Consider the following 16627-nt stretch of genomic DNA (forward strand, 5'->3'; position numbering starts at 1 on the left):
GGAAATAATGAGAATGTGAATTATAACCCAAATTAGAACACTTATCCTTAGAACAGACTTCCCTGGTGGCTCAGATGGTAAAGACTCTTCCTGAAATGCTGCAGACCCAGGTTCAATCCCTGGGTTGGGAAGATCCCCTGGAGAAGGGAATGGCAACCTACTCCAGTATTTTTGCCTGGAGAATTCCATGGATAGAGGAGCCTGGTGAGCTACAGTTCAAGAGGTCACAGAGAGTCAGACATGACTGAGTGACTAACACACCCAAACACAATGTGAAATCACAAGAAGGGGGGATTCAAACTTTTACAAGTTCTACTTGATGATTTTCAACAGGCAGAGAATGTATTTTTAAGAAGGCAGAGTAAATACATTTCGATTTGCATTATTTTACATGTCAAATGCTAATTGTTTAAATACTACTATAGCCTGAATGAAAGTGAAATGTCATTTGATTCTGAATCACAAACATTTCTGAGAGACTAAATGCACCAAGTCAAGTCTTCATATACTTTCTCTTGTGCCTTGTCCAATAACTCATTTTATGTAGGGTAAGAAATCACGAATAATTTGTTAAAGAGTAGTGTCTTCAGCGATCCAAATTCATTTTCATTCAATGCCATGCTTCTGTGGAGTGTGAATTTACAGCCATAACATGCTAATCCTAAAGTGAATAACTATATTTTATTGAATCTAAGTCACCAATTGTGAGATGCATGCTAATTTCAGGGATAGTGACTGAAAAAAAATATGCTTCTTAGAATTTATAGTTTATCAACGTGATGGTGAAATGAAAGCTGCTTTAAATGAGTTAGAGGTGTCTATTTTCAGTTGCTAAGATGTTAAAAACAATCCTTTTTTGTTTTTACTATGATAGGTGATAGAAGACATACTTTTATAGTTCAGATGAACATTTTTCAGCTTTGGGTGAATCAGAAAGATATGTATATAATACCTGCCCCCTGCTGGCCAAATATAATCAGCAAGCTCATAATAGAAAGCATATTTATTTTTTAAAAAGTTGAAGCCAAGGGACTCCCCTGGCGGTCCATGGTTCGGATTCTGTGCTTCCACTGCATGGGGTACAGGTTCAATCCCTAATCAGGGGACTAGGATCCCACATGCTGCATGGCATGGGCAAAAATATTTTTTAAAAGAGGGGGGTGTGAAAATGAATTATATCTCAACTAAAAATGCTGTACTGTGGCCCAGTGGTAAAGAACCTGCCTGCCAATGCAGGAGACATGGATTTGATCCCTGGATAGGAAAGATCCCCTGGAGAAGGAAATGGCAACCCACTCTAGTATTCTTGCCTGGGAAATCCCATGGACAGAGGAGCCTAGTGGGCTACAGCCCATGGGGTTGCAAGAGAGTCAAGCATGACAGAGTGACTGAACAACAATACTGAATCTAGAAAAAAAAAATTAAAGCCATAAAGGAGGGGAGGAGGAAGGGAAATAGATTTCAATATAAAATTACTTAGTGTTACCATATTTTCTTAGAGCAACACTGTCAGTGAAAAGACATTCTTACTCTTTGTGTCATGTAAAATAAACATCTAGATGATATGCTGGCTGGGTTGTTTTCCCTATAAACTAGACATATTGACACTGAGCAAACACAGCTCCAAATTAGGTTATCTGGGTGAAGAGTCTCAGCTTCCCAAAGCCAGCTTCTGACAGCTAACAATGATCAGTCGAATTTGGCCTACTTTTTCAGAAGCGGTATTCTTCCAAACAAGAACCAAGAGGAAATAAAGCACTAACAATAATAGCTAATATTTATTTACTGACCCTTCCCTACTTGCCCAGCCCAGGCGAGGTACCCACCCTGCATTATTTCACTGAATTCTTGCCACCACCCACTAGACTAAGTCTTGTTATTATCTTCCCCATTTATAGTCTGGGAAGCCTTTCCTCTCTTTGGGACCTTCTTTGCAGTCTGGGATTTTAAGACATGATCACATATTTTAAAATTATTTTAATCAGTCAAAGACTTCTGTGTGTCTGCCTACTGCTGAGCTAGTTATTTCCCTCCGACCTCTGCATACACGTTCTTTCCTGGTCATCGCATCCACCTTCCCCATAAACCCTGGAAAAGCAGCAGCAGAGCGGACTCCTGTCACATTCTCAAGCATCAGGCCCTCTTTTTCAGCTGAGGAGACTAGCTGGCCTGCCCTTCAGCAGATGCTCCAGAAACTGAAGTCTATTATTACACAGCCGTGGCCATCACTGCTATTTCTACATTATTATAAATTTCCATGAATGAAATAAACAAAGTTACTATAGAAACCTGATCACAATTCCTTGTTGAGTCAGAGTACCCCCAGGGCAAGTTACCCTGTGACAACCTTGCAACTCTCATGAACATCCTGGCCTCTGCCCCACTCACTGGAGACATGTGATAAACTGTCCCCTGCCTCTATGCTCTAGTTTCTTCTCCACATATAAAATATCAGAAACAAACATGTTGCACTGTTATCAACCACTGTTTATCTGCAAAGCTATACAACATACTTGGGAATATTTACTATGTCTAACCAGATAGATGGTGGAAATAAAAAAGAGGCTGAGGGCTTCCCTGGTGGTCCAATGGTTAAGAATTTGCCTGCTAATGCAGAAGACACAGGTTTGATCACTGGTCCAGGAAGATTTCACATGCCGTGGAGCAAGTAAACCCATGGGCCACAGCTACTGAGCCTGTGCTCCAGAGCCCAGGAGCCGCAACTACTGAAGCCCATTCACCCTAGAGGCCATGCTCTGCAACAAGAGAAGCCACCAGGATGAGAAGCCCGCGCACCACAAGAGCACCTCCCGTTCTCTACAACTAGAGAAACGCCCATGTGTGTCCATTTCTTTAGAAGAAAAGAAGTTTTCCTGGGCCTGTGACCCTTCAGAATAAAGATTCTATTCCAAGCCTTGTTTCAAGTTATCTATGGCCATGGGACGGGTTCCACCAGTGAGCTGTGAGAAAAAGTGACATGTGCAACTTCTGGGTTGGGCTTTAGAAAGGTATGTGTGTGACTGTGGCAGGAGGTACTCTCCTCTTTCTTTTTCCTCCATGCTGGTTTGAATGTGTATGAAGCGGTGAGCTGTGAACAGCCATCTTCGATTGCAGATGAAAGCTGCAAGTTGAGAGTGGAAGAACAAATGAGGAGGAGGTTGGGTCTAGGACACTGCCCGGACATTTATATGAGAATGGAAGTTCTAACTTGTTTAAAGAATTGTGATTTTGGCCTTATTAATATACCTGGAAATAGGATATAAGCAACCACATCTGTTTTTTTTTTTTCAAATTTGGTATGACATCTTCCAAGATGTAGTTCACTAATGATTTCTAAGCTCTGATTTCTAACAAAGAATACTCTGGTGAATTTCCTGGGAAGGTGGCTACCCATAATCCCCTTATATACATGCAGTTCCTCCTACCAACAAAAGAATGGGAAAGACTAGAGTCTCTTCAAGAAAATAAGAAATACCAAGGGAACATTTCATGCAGAGATGGGCACAATAAAGGACAGAAATGGCAAGGACCTAACAGAAGCAGAAGAGATTAAGAAGAGGTGGTAAGAATACACAGAAGAACTATTAAAAAAAAAAGATCTTACTGACCCGGATATCCATGATGATGTGATCACTCACCTAGAGCCAGACATCCTGGAGTGTGAAGTCAAGTGGGTTTTGGAAACAAAGTTACTGGAGGTGACAGAATTCCAGCTGAGCTATTTAAAATCCTAAAAGATGATGCTGTGAAAGTGCTGAACTCAATGTGTCAGCAAATTTGGAAAACTCAGCAGTGGCCACAGGACTAAAAATTGTCAGATTTCATCCAATTCCAAAGATGAGCAATGCCAAAGAATATTCAAAATATTGCACAATCATGCTCATTTCACATGCTAGACAAGGTAATGCTCAAAATACTTCAAGCTAGGCTTCAAAAGTACATGAACCGAGAACTTCCAGATGTAAGCTGGATTTAGAAAAGGCAGAGGAACCAGAGATCAAATTGCCAACATCTATTGGATCATAGAAAAAGCAAGGGAATTCCATAAAAACATCTACTTTTGTTTCATTGACTACAGAAAAGCCTTTGACTGTGTGGATCACAACAAACTGGGGAAAATTCTTAAAGAGATGAAATACCCGACCACCTTAACTGCCTCCTGATAAACCTGTATGCAGGTTAAGAAGCAACAGTTAGAAGCAAGAGGTAGAAGAACTAGACATTGAACAATGGACTGAATCCAAATTGGGAAAGGGATACGTCAAGGCTGTATATCATCACCCTGCTTATTTAAATTATATGCAAAGTACTTCATGTGAAATGCCGGGCTGGATGAAGCACAAGCATCAAGATTGCAGGGAGAAATATCAATAACCTCAGTTATGCAGATGACACCTCTCTTATGGCAGTAAGTGAAGAGGAACTAAAGAGCCTCTTGATGAAGGTGAAAGAGGAGAGTAAAATAGCAGACTGAAAACTCAACATTCAAAACACTAAGATCATGGCATCCGGTCTCATCACTTCATGGCAAATAGATGGGGGGAAAAATGGAAACAGAAACAGACTTAATTTTCTTGGGCTCCAAAATCACTGCAGATGGTGACTGTGGCCTCAAAATTAAAAGACGCCTGCTCCTTGGAAGAAAAGCTATGACAAAACTAGGCAGCATATTAAAAAGAAGAGACATCACTTTGCCAACAAAGTTTCATCTAGTCAAAGTTATGGTTTTTCCAGTAGTCATGTACGGATGTGAGAGCTGGATCATAAAGAAGGCTGATCGCCGAAGAATTGATGCTTCCAAACTGTGGTGTTGGAGAAGACTCTTGAGAGTCCCTTGGACTACAAGGAGATCAAACCAGTCAATCCTAAAGGAAATCAATCCTGAATATTCATTGGAAGGACTGATGTTGAAGCTCCAATAGTTTGGCTACCTGATGCGAACAGCTGATTCATTGGAAAAGACCCTGATGCTGGGAAAGATTGAAGGCAGGAGGAGAAAGGGCAACAGAGGATGACGTGGCTGGATGGCATCACTGATGCAATAGACATGAACTTGAGCAAACTCCAGGAGATGGTGGGAGCCAAGGAGGCCTGGCATGCTGCAGTCCATGGGGTTGCAAAGAGTTGGACACAACTGAGCAACTGAACAACAGCAACCTTCTACCAAGAAGTAGAGTCTGCCTCCCCTCCATTTGAATCTGTGCCTGGCTTTAACTTACTTTGACTGACAGAATGCAAGGGAAGTGATTCTATGCCAGTCCCAGGCATAGGCCCTTAAAGAGTCTGGCACCTTCCGTGTTTACCATCTCAGAAGCCAGCTGCCATCTAAGGAAGCCCAATTATCTGACTTGAGTGGCCAGGTGGAGAAGATGAGAAATGAAGGGAGAGAGAAAAAAGGGACTCAAATGTTCGCCAGTACAGTGACCTCTGAGTGAGATGCTGCACATGGGAGAGAAGCCGTCTTGGATCCTCCAGCCCCAGACATGCACCTTGGCCATTACCATGTGCAACAAAGGTGAGCTGTCTCCACCAAGCCCTGCCCAAATTGCCAACCCAAACAACCATGAGCCATAACATGGTTGATTGAAGCCACTAAGTTCTGGGAGATTGGTTGTGCAGCAATAGATTACTGACACAAACATAAAATAGTTGGAGGTTGTTGATGGAGGGGAGAAGTGGTCATTTCTTGGCACAGGGAGAGAGTGACTAACCAACGCAGAACAAATCTGGCCACTGAAAATTTCCCTCATTGCTTGCTTCCCCCAGCTAGACTGTAATCCATGTGCATGCCCCTGAACAGGGTTTCCACTTCTTTGGCACCATATGAGATATTAGGAAACTTTCCCAATGGACCAAAGAGTTGAGAAGCAAAGAACTCCACAACTGGAAGTCACTATCTTCATCAGAAAGATGCCAAACTAAAAATTCATTGGGGATATACTACAGTGGTGCAATAACAGTTTACCTGTTTAATTTGTGCTAAAAATCATGCCAGGTTAAAAAGTGGAGCAGTATCTCAGACTTCCAAGGTGGTAGTGTAACCACTGGAGACTTCATGTTTCCAATGCAGGGGACATGGGTTCGATCCCTGATCACAGAGCTAGATTCTGCATGCCCTGGTTGGGCAAGTTCTACACGCCATGCAGTGGAGCCAAAAAAAAAAAAAAAAGTGGAGCAGTATCTCAATCAAGCAACTTGTTGCAAAGCTGAAACTAGCTTCCTAAAAGTTTATAAATCAATGCGTATTTGTCAACCTGGGAAAAATTTTGTATGATTTCAGAGCATTTACAGCAATGCCCTGACACATCTATTCTCAGCCCCATAACGTTTGTATCCTCAACTGAATCTCTAAAAATAATACCATTCTGCCTAGCAAACTTCTTTGTGGGTCACTGGGTCAACCAAGCTGTCAGATAATTGGCAAGCTGGAAAAGTAGTCCATCAATGTGCATATCTAAAACTGCAGAGATTTTTTTTTTTTTAATTCCAGACTTCCGCTTGTGTTAACTCTCCAACTATTCTATTCCACAGGAAATATAAAATAACTAGAGAGTAATTTCAGGAAGCAAGTTGGTTTGTACATGGTCTTTTGTTAAAACATCTCAATGGGGCTCCCTGTGTATCTCAAGATACTTGCTCGGTTTTCATTGTCCATGGGTTTTAAATTTACTTGAATTTTTTTTCCTCTTCCTGTTGGCCTAGGGAAAAGTGTTGGTCCAAAGGAGAAGACCTGTAATTGTAACTGTCCATTGTTATATCTACATGCCAATGTAACTGGAAAGGAGTAAAAATGGAAAAAAAGAAAAAAATATACCCCAAAACAATAGTTGTTACAGTCTATGGGTTTGGGGTTTTTATATATATATAACATGGAAGTTGTGGCTCTCTAAATATTTTACCCTTCTGCAATTTTCAGTATGTTTTTTTTTCCTACATTGACTTATTTCTATCTATATCTGTTTTTAAAATAACCATGGACATTGAGTCTACTGCCAGAGTGTAGGCTGCCTAAGAGAATGAATTTTGACTTGTGGTCCTTTCAACTTAGCTAGACCACAGAACTGACCACCTCAGCATCAAAAGCCAGCCCAGGGTTCGCTCTTCCCTCCAGATCTGAAGGAGAACTGAGAGGATTTCCTTAGCACTCAGCACAGCTGGGCCTAGAGGTATTGCTCAAGCTGGTGTAGAAATCTGAGAATTCCTTGGCCACCACGTGTCAGATCCTAAACTAGGCTGAGGCTCCAAGCTGTGCTCACAGACCCCCGAGCCCTGCCAACACACCAAGTCAATAAACTTAATTTAATAATATGTTGAAAGCCAAAGAGTCCGTGACATCCCTGGAGTAAAATTCACAGGGGACAAACTCCAGCTTCTCTGTCACAGAATAAAAGAAAGATTTGCCTGCTTGCTGTGTCTTATTTCTCTTTATTTTCCTGAGAGCTCATCGATCACTGATCTCCTTTTCACCCCTGACATTGCATGCACAAATTCCCCTACCCCCAAAGATGCCTGAACATTGCCCTGTCCCACTCTAAGATCAATCCCCTGGAATTGGGGTTCATTTCTTAGTTTTTTCTCTCTCCCTCTGGGAAGGTTCCAGGCCCATCTGGTCCAGCTTAAGACATGCTTGTTGCTTTTTGAGAACAATCAGCAATTTCTTTCCATTGTTATGCACAATCTGGACATCTGAACACTGTGATCCCTGGAGGATTCTGCCAGTGCTTGCTCAGCAGGGAGATTTTTCGACTATCTCCTCCCCTCCCATCATCTCTACCCCTTCCAATGTGAGGGAGCAGACATTCAAAGTGGGAGACGGCGGGGGGTGGTGTGGAGAGGAGTGTTCTGAAGAGCTAGCTTGCACACTCCAAGTCACTGGGCAGTGAGTGAAAGCAACATCTGTGAGGGGCTCTTCTGATCTCAACATCTGGCCTCAGGTCATGTCCTTCTAGAAGAGTGCCTGGAACTCACAGCCTGAGCACTACCCTACATGCATGGGCTGAGCAGGCCCGCTTTGCAGGCTCCTCCTCACTGAGAACTACAGCGACTTACAGGGAGATGTCTAAAACCTCAGAGCAAGGCTGCTGAGGACTTCCCTGGTGGTCCAGTAGTTGGGAATCCACCTGCTAGTACAGGGGAGACGGGTTCGAGCCCTGGTCCAGGAAGATTCCACATGCCTTGGGGCAACTAAACCTGTGTGACACATAGGCTAGAGAGTAGCCCTCCACTCAGCACAACTAGAGAAAGTCCACGTGCAGCAACAAAGACATAGTACTACCAAAAAAATAATAAATAAATAAAGGAAAGTAAAAGGCTTCTGTGGCACAGATTCTGTTGGCACTCAGTTTTTTTTTTAAATCATCGCCTGCACTGAAATCTTTACTGCCTGTACTGAAATTCTCAAATTGACATGTCTTGGACTCCTTTTGCCAGCTGGGTGTCAGCTAGGTTGGCCAATGGGAGGCACTCCCATGAGGACACAGGGCAGGAGGAAGAGGGAAGCCGTTAGGCTTCTGGTAGGGACTTTCATGAAGGTTTCCTGGGCTCCTGACTTCATTCTCATCCATGATGGTGTCAGCTGCAGACATGTCAGCCTCAGGGTGAGTTTATGGACTTTGGGTAACACCACTAGGCCACTTGTGCTTCCCCCAGCCCTTGGTTGGGATGGATTTCTGCTCTAACTAGTCTCTAGATGGCGCAGTACTAAAGAATCTGCCTGCCAATTCAGGAAAATTGGGTCAGAAAGGTTGCCTGGAGAATCTACCCACTGCAGTATTCTTGCCTGGGAAATCCCATGGACAGAGGAGTCTGGCAGGCTACAGTCCATGGCGTCACAAAGAGTCGGACACGACTGAGCGCACACGCACATAATGTCTGGCAACAGTCTTTTTCCTCTTTTGTTCCTCCAGCCCTTCCTATATGTTTGTAACCATTGCCCTGTATTAACGTCTCCTCTGTTGGAAACACTTATAATGGTTTCTCTCTTCCCGATTACTGATCAATTCAAACTCCCACCTAAATCGTAGAAAAAGAAAAGCCAGGAATAAATCTGAGTCAGTTATCTGAGAAATTACTTGGACCTGGTGCTCTTGTTAAGATGGCTATAAGGTAAGGTCCGGGGCTGTGATGTAGAAGGCTCACATCTCGGGTCAGTCCCCTGGCTATAACTGAAGAAAAAGGATGACCGATGCTGCCAAGCAGACAGTGGACAGTGGTACCGTCATGAAGACATCTGTAGGACCAAGGCCAGAGAAGCTGTTGTACAACTGCCCCCAGAGGGCAGCATCCAGTTTCAGTCACATCCCTGAATTGTCTGCCCAGATGCTGAGCTGTCAGGAAGGAGTCCTTGGGGGAATGGGCAGGCGCAGACTAAGCTGGGAATGGTTCTCTGCAGGATGGGCAGACCCAAGCAGGATAGGAGCCAGGCTCCTGCGGTCAGCTGCCTTGCCACCTCTGTGCCAGAGCTGTCTCTGGATTCAGGGACTTTGAGCCTAAAAGCCTGGAGACATAGGCTTGGCTCTATGCAACATCAACAAAGTCAAGGCCTTATCCGCAGAAGGGGGATTGGACTAGAATGTTCTGTTAGGCTGGGTCCTGGCAGCTCTAACACGTTATGAGTCAACAGTCTCCTGGAATAGTAGTTTTCAATTACCTGGATTAGTTTTGGAAAAATGCCAGGGCCCCAGATATTCAGATTTAAACTGCAGTTAGAGTTAAAAACCACTGTCTCAGAGCAGTCTGCCTCAACTTTAAAAGGACATAGGAATCCCTTGGGGATCTTATAACAACGTGGCTTTTGATCTGTTGGGTCTGGGATAGGTCCCAAAAGTCTATATTTCTAACAAGCTTCCTGCTGGTGCTCAAACTGCTGGGCACTATTTTGTATTAAAAGATACTAAGTGTTGCGTTAGTTGCTCAGTTATGTCTGACTCTTTGCGACCTTATAAACTATAGCCCGCCAGACTCCTCTGTCCATGGGATTCTCCAGGCAAGAATACTGGAGTGGGTTGCAATTTCCTTCTCCAAAAGGTACAAAAGTTCTTCCCAAATTTGACCTTCCAAGGCAGATTCTCAACCTTTAGAGCATCAGAATGTCCTGGAGGGCCTGTGAAAATGCAGATTGCTAAGCCCCACCCCAGCATCGACAATCCTGCAGGCCTGGAAATGTGCATTTCTAATGCTTCTGGTCAGGAGCCCACACTCTCTGAGATCCACTGCCCTCAAATGATGGTCCTGAGTCTGGTTGTGCACAAAAACCACCTGGGAAGCTTTTATAATGCCACTTGCCTCCTCTAGCTATCCCACATCAGGCTAACTGAATCAGAATCTCTAGGGCAAAACCAAGGCGTGTTGTTGTTCAGTCACTAAGTCATGTCTGACACTTTTGCGACCCCATGGACTGCAACCCGCCAGGCTCCTCTGTCCATGGGATTTCCCAGGCAAGAATACTGGAGTGGGTTGCCATGCCCTTCTGACCCCAGGTCTCCTTCATTGCAGGTGGATTCTTTACCGCTGAGCTACTGGGGAAGCCCCAGGATCAAGGCATGGCTAGGTTCTAAAAGATACTCAGGTGATTCTAGTAAGTAGCCAGGGTGGGTATCCACTGCTCAGAGATGGGTGATTCTCAAAGGAGGGGTGATTTTTCTCCTCCCTCTTCTCCTCCCTCCAGAGGACATTGGGCAATGTCTGAAGACATTTTTGGTTGTCACACGTGGGAGCTGGGGAAAGATGTCATTGGCATTTAGTGGGTAAAAGCCAAGGCTCTAAGCATTCTAGAGTGCAAAGGACAGGACCCCATGACAAATAATTATTGGACACCAGATATCCATTGTCCAAGATTCAGAAACCTTGTTTAGAGCGGGGTCTAGGAGAACTCCAGAATCTGCCCCAGATCTCCTGAAGCAGAAGCTACATTTTTACCAAGGTTCCCAGGTGATCCCCAAGCTGGAGAAGCACTGTCTTAGATCAGTGGCTCTCTCTTTAAGCTCTTCTGAACACCCTAGAAGGCTCCTTAAAGTGCCAAGTGCTGGGCCCCGTGCCCAGAGTTTGTGATTCAGCAGGTCTGGGGTGGGGCCCTGAATTTGCATGTGTAAAGAGTTCCAGCGAGGACTTCCCTGGTGGCACAGTGGATAGGAATCTGCCTACCAATGCAGGGGACACAGGTTCAAGCCCTGAACCAGGAAGACTCCACATGCCACAGAGTAACTAAGCCCGTATGCCACAACTGAGCCCACACACTGCAACTACCAAAGTATGTGAGCCCTAGAGCCTATGCTCTGCAATGGCAGAAGCCCACACACTGTCAACCAAGAGCAGCCCCTGCTCACCACAACTAGAGAAAAGCTGGAGAGAGGCAACGAAGACCCAGTGCAGCCAAAAATAATTAAAAAAAAAAAAAAAGAGTTCCAGCGAGGCTGCGGCCAAGGCTCCCCCGAACCACAACTAAGAGCTACTGCCAACAAATCCAGAGTCAGGTAAGACAGCCAAATCCCTGCCAGTTTAGCACACTGAGCATTTGCTGATTCCCAGAGTTGCTAACAAAGGAACTATGTCTGTGGGCAGCAAGACACAGAGCTGCTCCCCGCAGGACCATCCGGCCAAATGTCAACAACTCTGCTCAATGCTACAGGGCACATCCCGGAACTAAAATAGCAGGATTTCCCTGCACCTCTCTCTGCTAGCCTCCAGTTGCCTCGATCGCACACCTCTCTCTGCTAGCCTCCAGTTGCCTCGATCGCAATCCAAGAGAGAGACAAGTCATGGGAAAGCCATAAGTTGTGAAGTCAACTCAAGCAAAGAGACTGAGGCTAGATCTGTGCTAAGCCAGAGAAATAGGGATGAAGAGAACCACGGAAAGCAAAACTGGGCCTTTGGCTTTACACATGGAACACAGGTATTTCCTTTAAAAATCCACTTTATGGGGACTTCCCTAGTGGTCCAGTGGCTAAGTCTCTGTGTTCCCAATACAGGGAGCCCAGGTTCCATCCATGATCGGGGAACTAGATCCCACGTGCTGCAACTAAGAGTTTGCATGCAGCAATTTAGGGATCCTTCATGCTGCAACTAAGACTGGGTGGAGATAGATACATAAATAAAAATTTTAAATCCACTGTATGGACACCCCCCACTCCTCCCAAAGTAGGTGCCTCCTGAGGACTGGTGATATTTTCTTACCAACGCAGGTGGCTGGTTGGCCGCTCCAGGCCTTGTTGTCCATACACCTGACTGTCTGCTCCCCTTTCAGCGTGTATCCTGGCGAGCAATAGTACTCACACTGGGAGTTAAAGTAGGCCCCGTCGATGCACTTAAACCCTCCATTCACTGGCATGGCAAGGGTAGGACATCGCTTTTCTGAAAAAGAGAAAACCACAGATTCAGCAGGTCTTAGATTTGTCACGGAGTTTCAGAGTCCAGAAACTGAAAGCATAGGGGGAAGTTAACTGAAATAAAGCAGACAGAAGTCTGAGGAAAGATGGATGGTGTCACCAAGCAGGACGCCATGGGGCCTTTGGGGAGGCAGACCTCTTCCCATATCCTCCATGCTAACTCCTCTCTGAAGACCCAGATAATAGTATCTGCTGCACACTCCCTGAGTTTTTCAAATGCTAAAACCACCACCAAGTGGGCGCAGTGAACTATTTGATGACCCCAGACCCCTGGCGCCTACAATGTTAACTGCCCTGTTACCTCACCATCAACCAATCAAAGAACTGTGCATGAACTTTTCATGTACTCTGAGACCCACACCCCCTCCACACACACACCTGGCCTTTATACAGGCTGTGCTAAAACCCTTCGGGCAGTTGGGAGGCGCGGTGAGTTTGGGCTCGAGCCACTGATTCTCCTTGTTTTGTCCTGCAATAAACCTTTCTCTGCTCCAAACTCCGATCTGGAGTAAGATTGTGCTTCCAGGGGAGACCAGTGAAGGGTGGGGGAGGCAGGACAGGGAGAGGAGGAAGGGGGCAAGGTGGTATCTCAGGCCAGGTGAGCCTCAGCCTGATCTCACAGGGGAGCCCTGGAGCATGACTGACACCTGAGTCTGCCCTGCCTCCAGGCATGGTAGCTGGGCTTTCAGAATCCTTTACCCGTCAGTAGTACTGGGCAGCTAGAGGCTGCCCATGGGGGATGCTCTCCCTGTTAGGATGGAGAAAACAGTGCTCTGAAGGAGCAGAGCCTCTTCTTCCTCGGAGGAAGGTCAATCGATGGTACAAGTCATGAAGAGCAACTGTCCAGGATAGTCACCCAGACGGTATAGTCATCTACACAGCCTGGATTACACGGCTGCAGCCCAACCCCAGTTTCCCCAATAGTTAAAGGCACCCATCTCAACAGTGTTGTTGCAAAAATTGCATGTATGTGAAATGCTTGGTACCCAAGTGCTCCATTCATGACAGCGATCTGGAAAAGCAATGGCACCTGAAATGTGCTTCAACCATGCTGTGCAATGTGCAGTTTCCCGAGTGAGATGGAACTTTTCAGGAAGCTCAAAGTCAGCCCCTGAAATGCGCTTAGAGGCTTCTCCCCGAGGCCTGGTGCCTTTCAGGGAATGAGCATCATTCAGCGGGTAATTCTTCCCTGCCTCCCTAAGTTCTACCTCTTGGAGGAGCACTTTTCTCTACTACCAGTAGTCCAGGGCAGAGCACAATTTTTTTTTTTGAGAGGGAAATAAAGTTTATTAGAGTGGGAGATGCTGACAGAACAGTGGGCCAGCTCAAGGGAGAACCGACATTGAACAGGGAAACTCAGTCCACTTTTATACCCAGGGTACAAGGAGTGGGATAGGGTCTTGTGGGTCATTTGCTGATTGGATGAGGCATGTATACTGGGTGGGGGAAGAGTAAGGCAAATACCTTCTCCCTATGGGGTAGGAGGGAAGACAGGTTATACTGCTCAGGAGGACCTGAAATCCGTTTAATAATTACAACATGGGGGAGAGAAGGATGCTAAGGGTCTGGTTTTTCTGTTCCTGCATTCCAAGGCCCTTCTTGGTTTTATCTGCTCTTTCATCCTTGGGTCACCACAGAGTCCTCAGTTTGGCTCAGATAAAACTCTCTTCTATTCTATCATAGATTGTTTATTGATTATTTTCATTGACACTAGTGAGGCAAATCTTTTCTTCCCTGGTTCATTTTCTCTTTTATGTTGCACCTGGTTTTGATTTTTGCCCTGTTTTGTAGTGTTTCCTTTTTCCATTTGCTTACTGATTTGTTGTTGTTCAGTCACTCAGTTGTGTCCAACTCTTTGTGACCCCATGGACTGGAACATGCCAGGCTTCCCTGTCCTTCACCAACTCCCAGAGCTTGTTCAAACTCATGTCCATCAAGTCGGTGATGCCATCCAACTCTCATCCTCTGTCCTCCCCTTCTCCTCCTGCCTTCAATCTTTCCCAGCATCAGTCATTTCTAATGAGTCGGCTCTTAGCATCAGGTGGCCAAAGTATCAGTTCTTCAAGTGAGTGTTCACAATTGATTTCCTTTAGTATTGACTGGTTTGATCTCCTTGCAGTCCAAGGGACTCTCAAGAGTCTTCTCCAACACCACAGTTCAAAAGCATCAATTCTTCAGTGCTCAGCTTTCTTTATAGTCCAACCCTCACATCCATGCATGACTACTGGAAAAACCATAGCTTTGATTAGACAGACTTTTGTCGGCAAAGTAACATCTCTGCTTTTTAATATGCTGTCTAGGTTGGTCACAGCTTTTCCTCCGAGGAGCAAGAGTCTTTTAATTTCATGGCTGCAGTCACCATCTGCCTCCCATAAAGTAGGAGCTAGGAGGTGGGCCAGAGCACCATTCTTGCACTTATACTGTGGTTTACTCCTCTGCCTGCTGTCTCTGATGCTGTTCCGTGAGACCCCTGATGGCAGATGACCCCTGATGGTAGAATGTGTCTTGTTTCTCAATCCCCAACACCTTTCCAGGGTCCAGCACTCATTAAATGGACATAATATAGTGCGAAACAAACCTCTGTTCTCTCCCCCTTTCCAAACAGCCAATCACACCCCTCTGTCTGAACTGTGTCATCTTACTTCTGCCACATCTTAAGAACACACTGGCTTCTGCTCACAAAGGAGTTTTTCTCATCACAGCCCACAAAACATTCAGTAAAAATCCTTGATCTCAGAGCAAAAGAACTTAGGCCCCAGGACTTCCCTGGTGGTCCAGGGGTTAAGACTTCACCTTCCAATGCAAGGGGTGCAGGTTCAGTCCCTGGGTGGGGAGCCCAGATCCCACATGTCTTGGGGCAAACAAAACAAAACAAAACAAAACAGAAAACAGAAGCAGTACTGAAGCAAATTCAGTAAAGACTTTAAAAATGGTCCACCATCAGGGACTTCCCTGATGGTCCAGAGGCTAAGACGCCATGCTTCCAATGCAGGAGGCCCAGGTTCAATCCCTGGGAACTAAATCTAGTCAGGGAAGTAGATCTCACATACTGCAACACAGCCAAATAAACAAAACCAAATAACTAAAAAGCCAAATAACAACAACAAAAATGGTCCACATTAAAAAAAAATATTTAGAACAAATAAACAAAAAAAGAACTTTGGCCCTGATTGGCCCTGGGGTTTCCCACATGGGGCCAGGCTACTCACGCTTGCAGATGACTTTGTCCGACCACCGTTTGTTTGACTGGCAGATCACCTGGGGAGAGCCCTGCAGCTCATAGCCCTTCTGGCAGCGGATGTCACACCTGGTTCCCAGGGTTGTTTGGTAGTATCCTCCTTGAGGGGCCCTGCAGTACACATCCCCGTACTTCACCTTGATGGGGGAGCACCACGGGATGTCTACAGGGGGCAGAAACAAAGGAAAAGGAGAAATAGAAAATGACATCTTCAGAAAATGTGTCTTTTTCAGTCTCGAAGTCCCTGACTGGCTGCATTCCAGATGTTGGACCTCCAAATAGTGCCCCGTGTCTTATAAGGTATCTCTGGGTGGGGAGGCTATGATCAAGGGACTAGGTGTCAGATATATCTGAATATGGGTCCAGGTTCCTCCATTGGTGGCTGTGTGATATTAGACAAATTACTTAACCTCTCTGAGTGAATACTCGTAATTATGTCATAGGACTCTTATAAGGACTGAAAAAAATGCATAGTAAGCAACTAGCACAGTGCCTAGCACATAGTAAATGCTCAATGAATGCTTGTTCTTTTGAATATTTCCCTTGACTAGAGACAGAATTCTCTTGAGAGCAACTGTTACCATTGTGAACTCTAACCCCAACCATACATATATGATGGCAGGGAGTTAATAATTGGTCAATTTAGATTTTTTTCCAAGTTTGTATCATAATGACTGTAAAAACACGTAATCCCATCTTAATGAGTGTGGATACAGCAACAATTTCCAGGGTTTTGCCACAGGATATAATTTGGGTTTAAAGTCACAGAACAGGGACTCCCCACTGGGAAGCAACCTCCCTTTTCAGATGTCTGCAGTTAAGCCCCCTTCAGGTAAGAGATGACACCCTTCTCCAATGGCAAAGTTCCAGGGTGTTTTGGTCTCCTTCTCACAGTTGCCTAGAGAACAGCTTAGGGCGACACATACTTTAGAACCTCTTCCTGGGCCTTTAGTAGGTGCTCGCTGAGAGCCATAAAATTAGCAGGACAAGACTAGCTCCTGGAAAG

At 45.2% G+C, this 16627-nt stretch overlaps 1 protein-coding gene across 2 annotated transcripts in view; it reads right to left on the reverse strand.

Moving 5' to 3' along the window:
• Positions 1–16627, reverse strand: part of SRPX (sushi repeat containing protein X-linked) — a 171034-nt gene that overhangs the window by 80802 nt on the left and 73605 nt on the right. For both annotated transcript variants that reach the window (XM_070289887.1, XM_070289888.1), the window contains 2 exons: positions 15593–15784; positions 12172–12348 (listed from right to left, as the gene is read on the reverse strand). In XM_070289887.1, coding sequence (XP_070145988.1) covers positions 12172–12348; positions 15593–15784 — 369 coding nt within the window. The remainder of the gene's footprint in view (positions 1–12171; positions 12349–15592; positions 15785–16627) is intronic.

The sequence above is a fragment of the Ovis canadensis genome, chromosome X (assembly GCF_042477335.2).
Source record: "Ovis canadensis isolate MfBH-ARS-UI-01 breed Bighorn chromosome X, ARS-UI_OviCan_v2, whole genome shotgun sequence".
In the NCBI taxonomy this organism is placed as follows: Eukaryota; Metazoa; Chordata; class Mammalia; order Artiodactyla; family Bovidae; genus Ovis; species Ovis canadensis.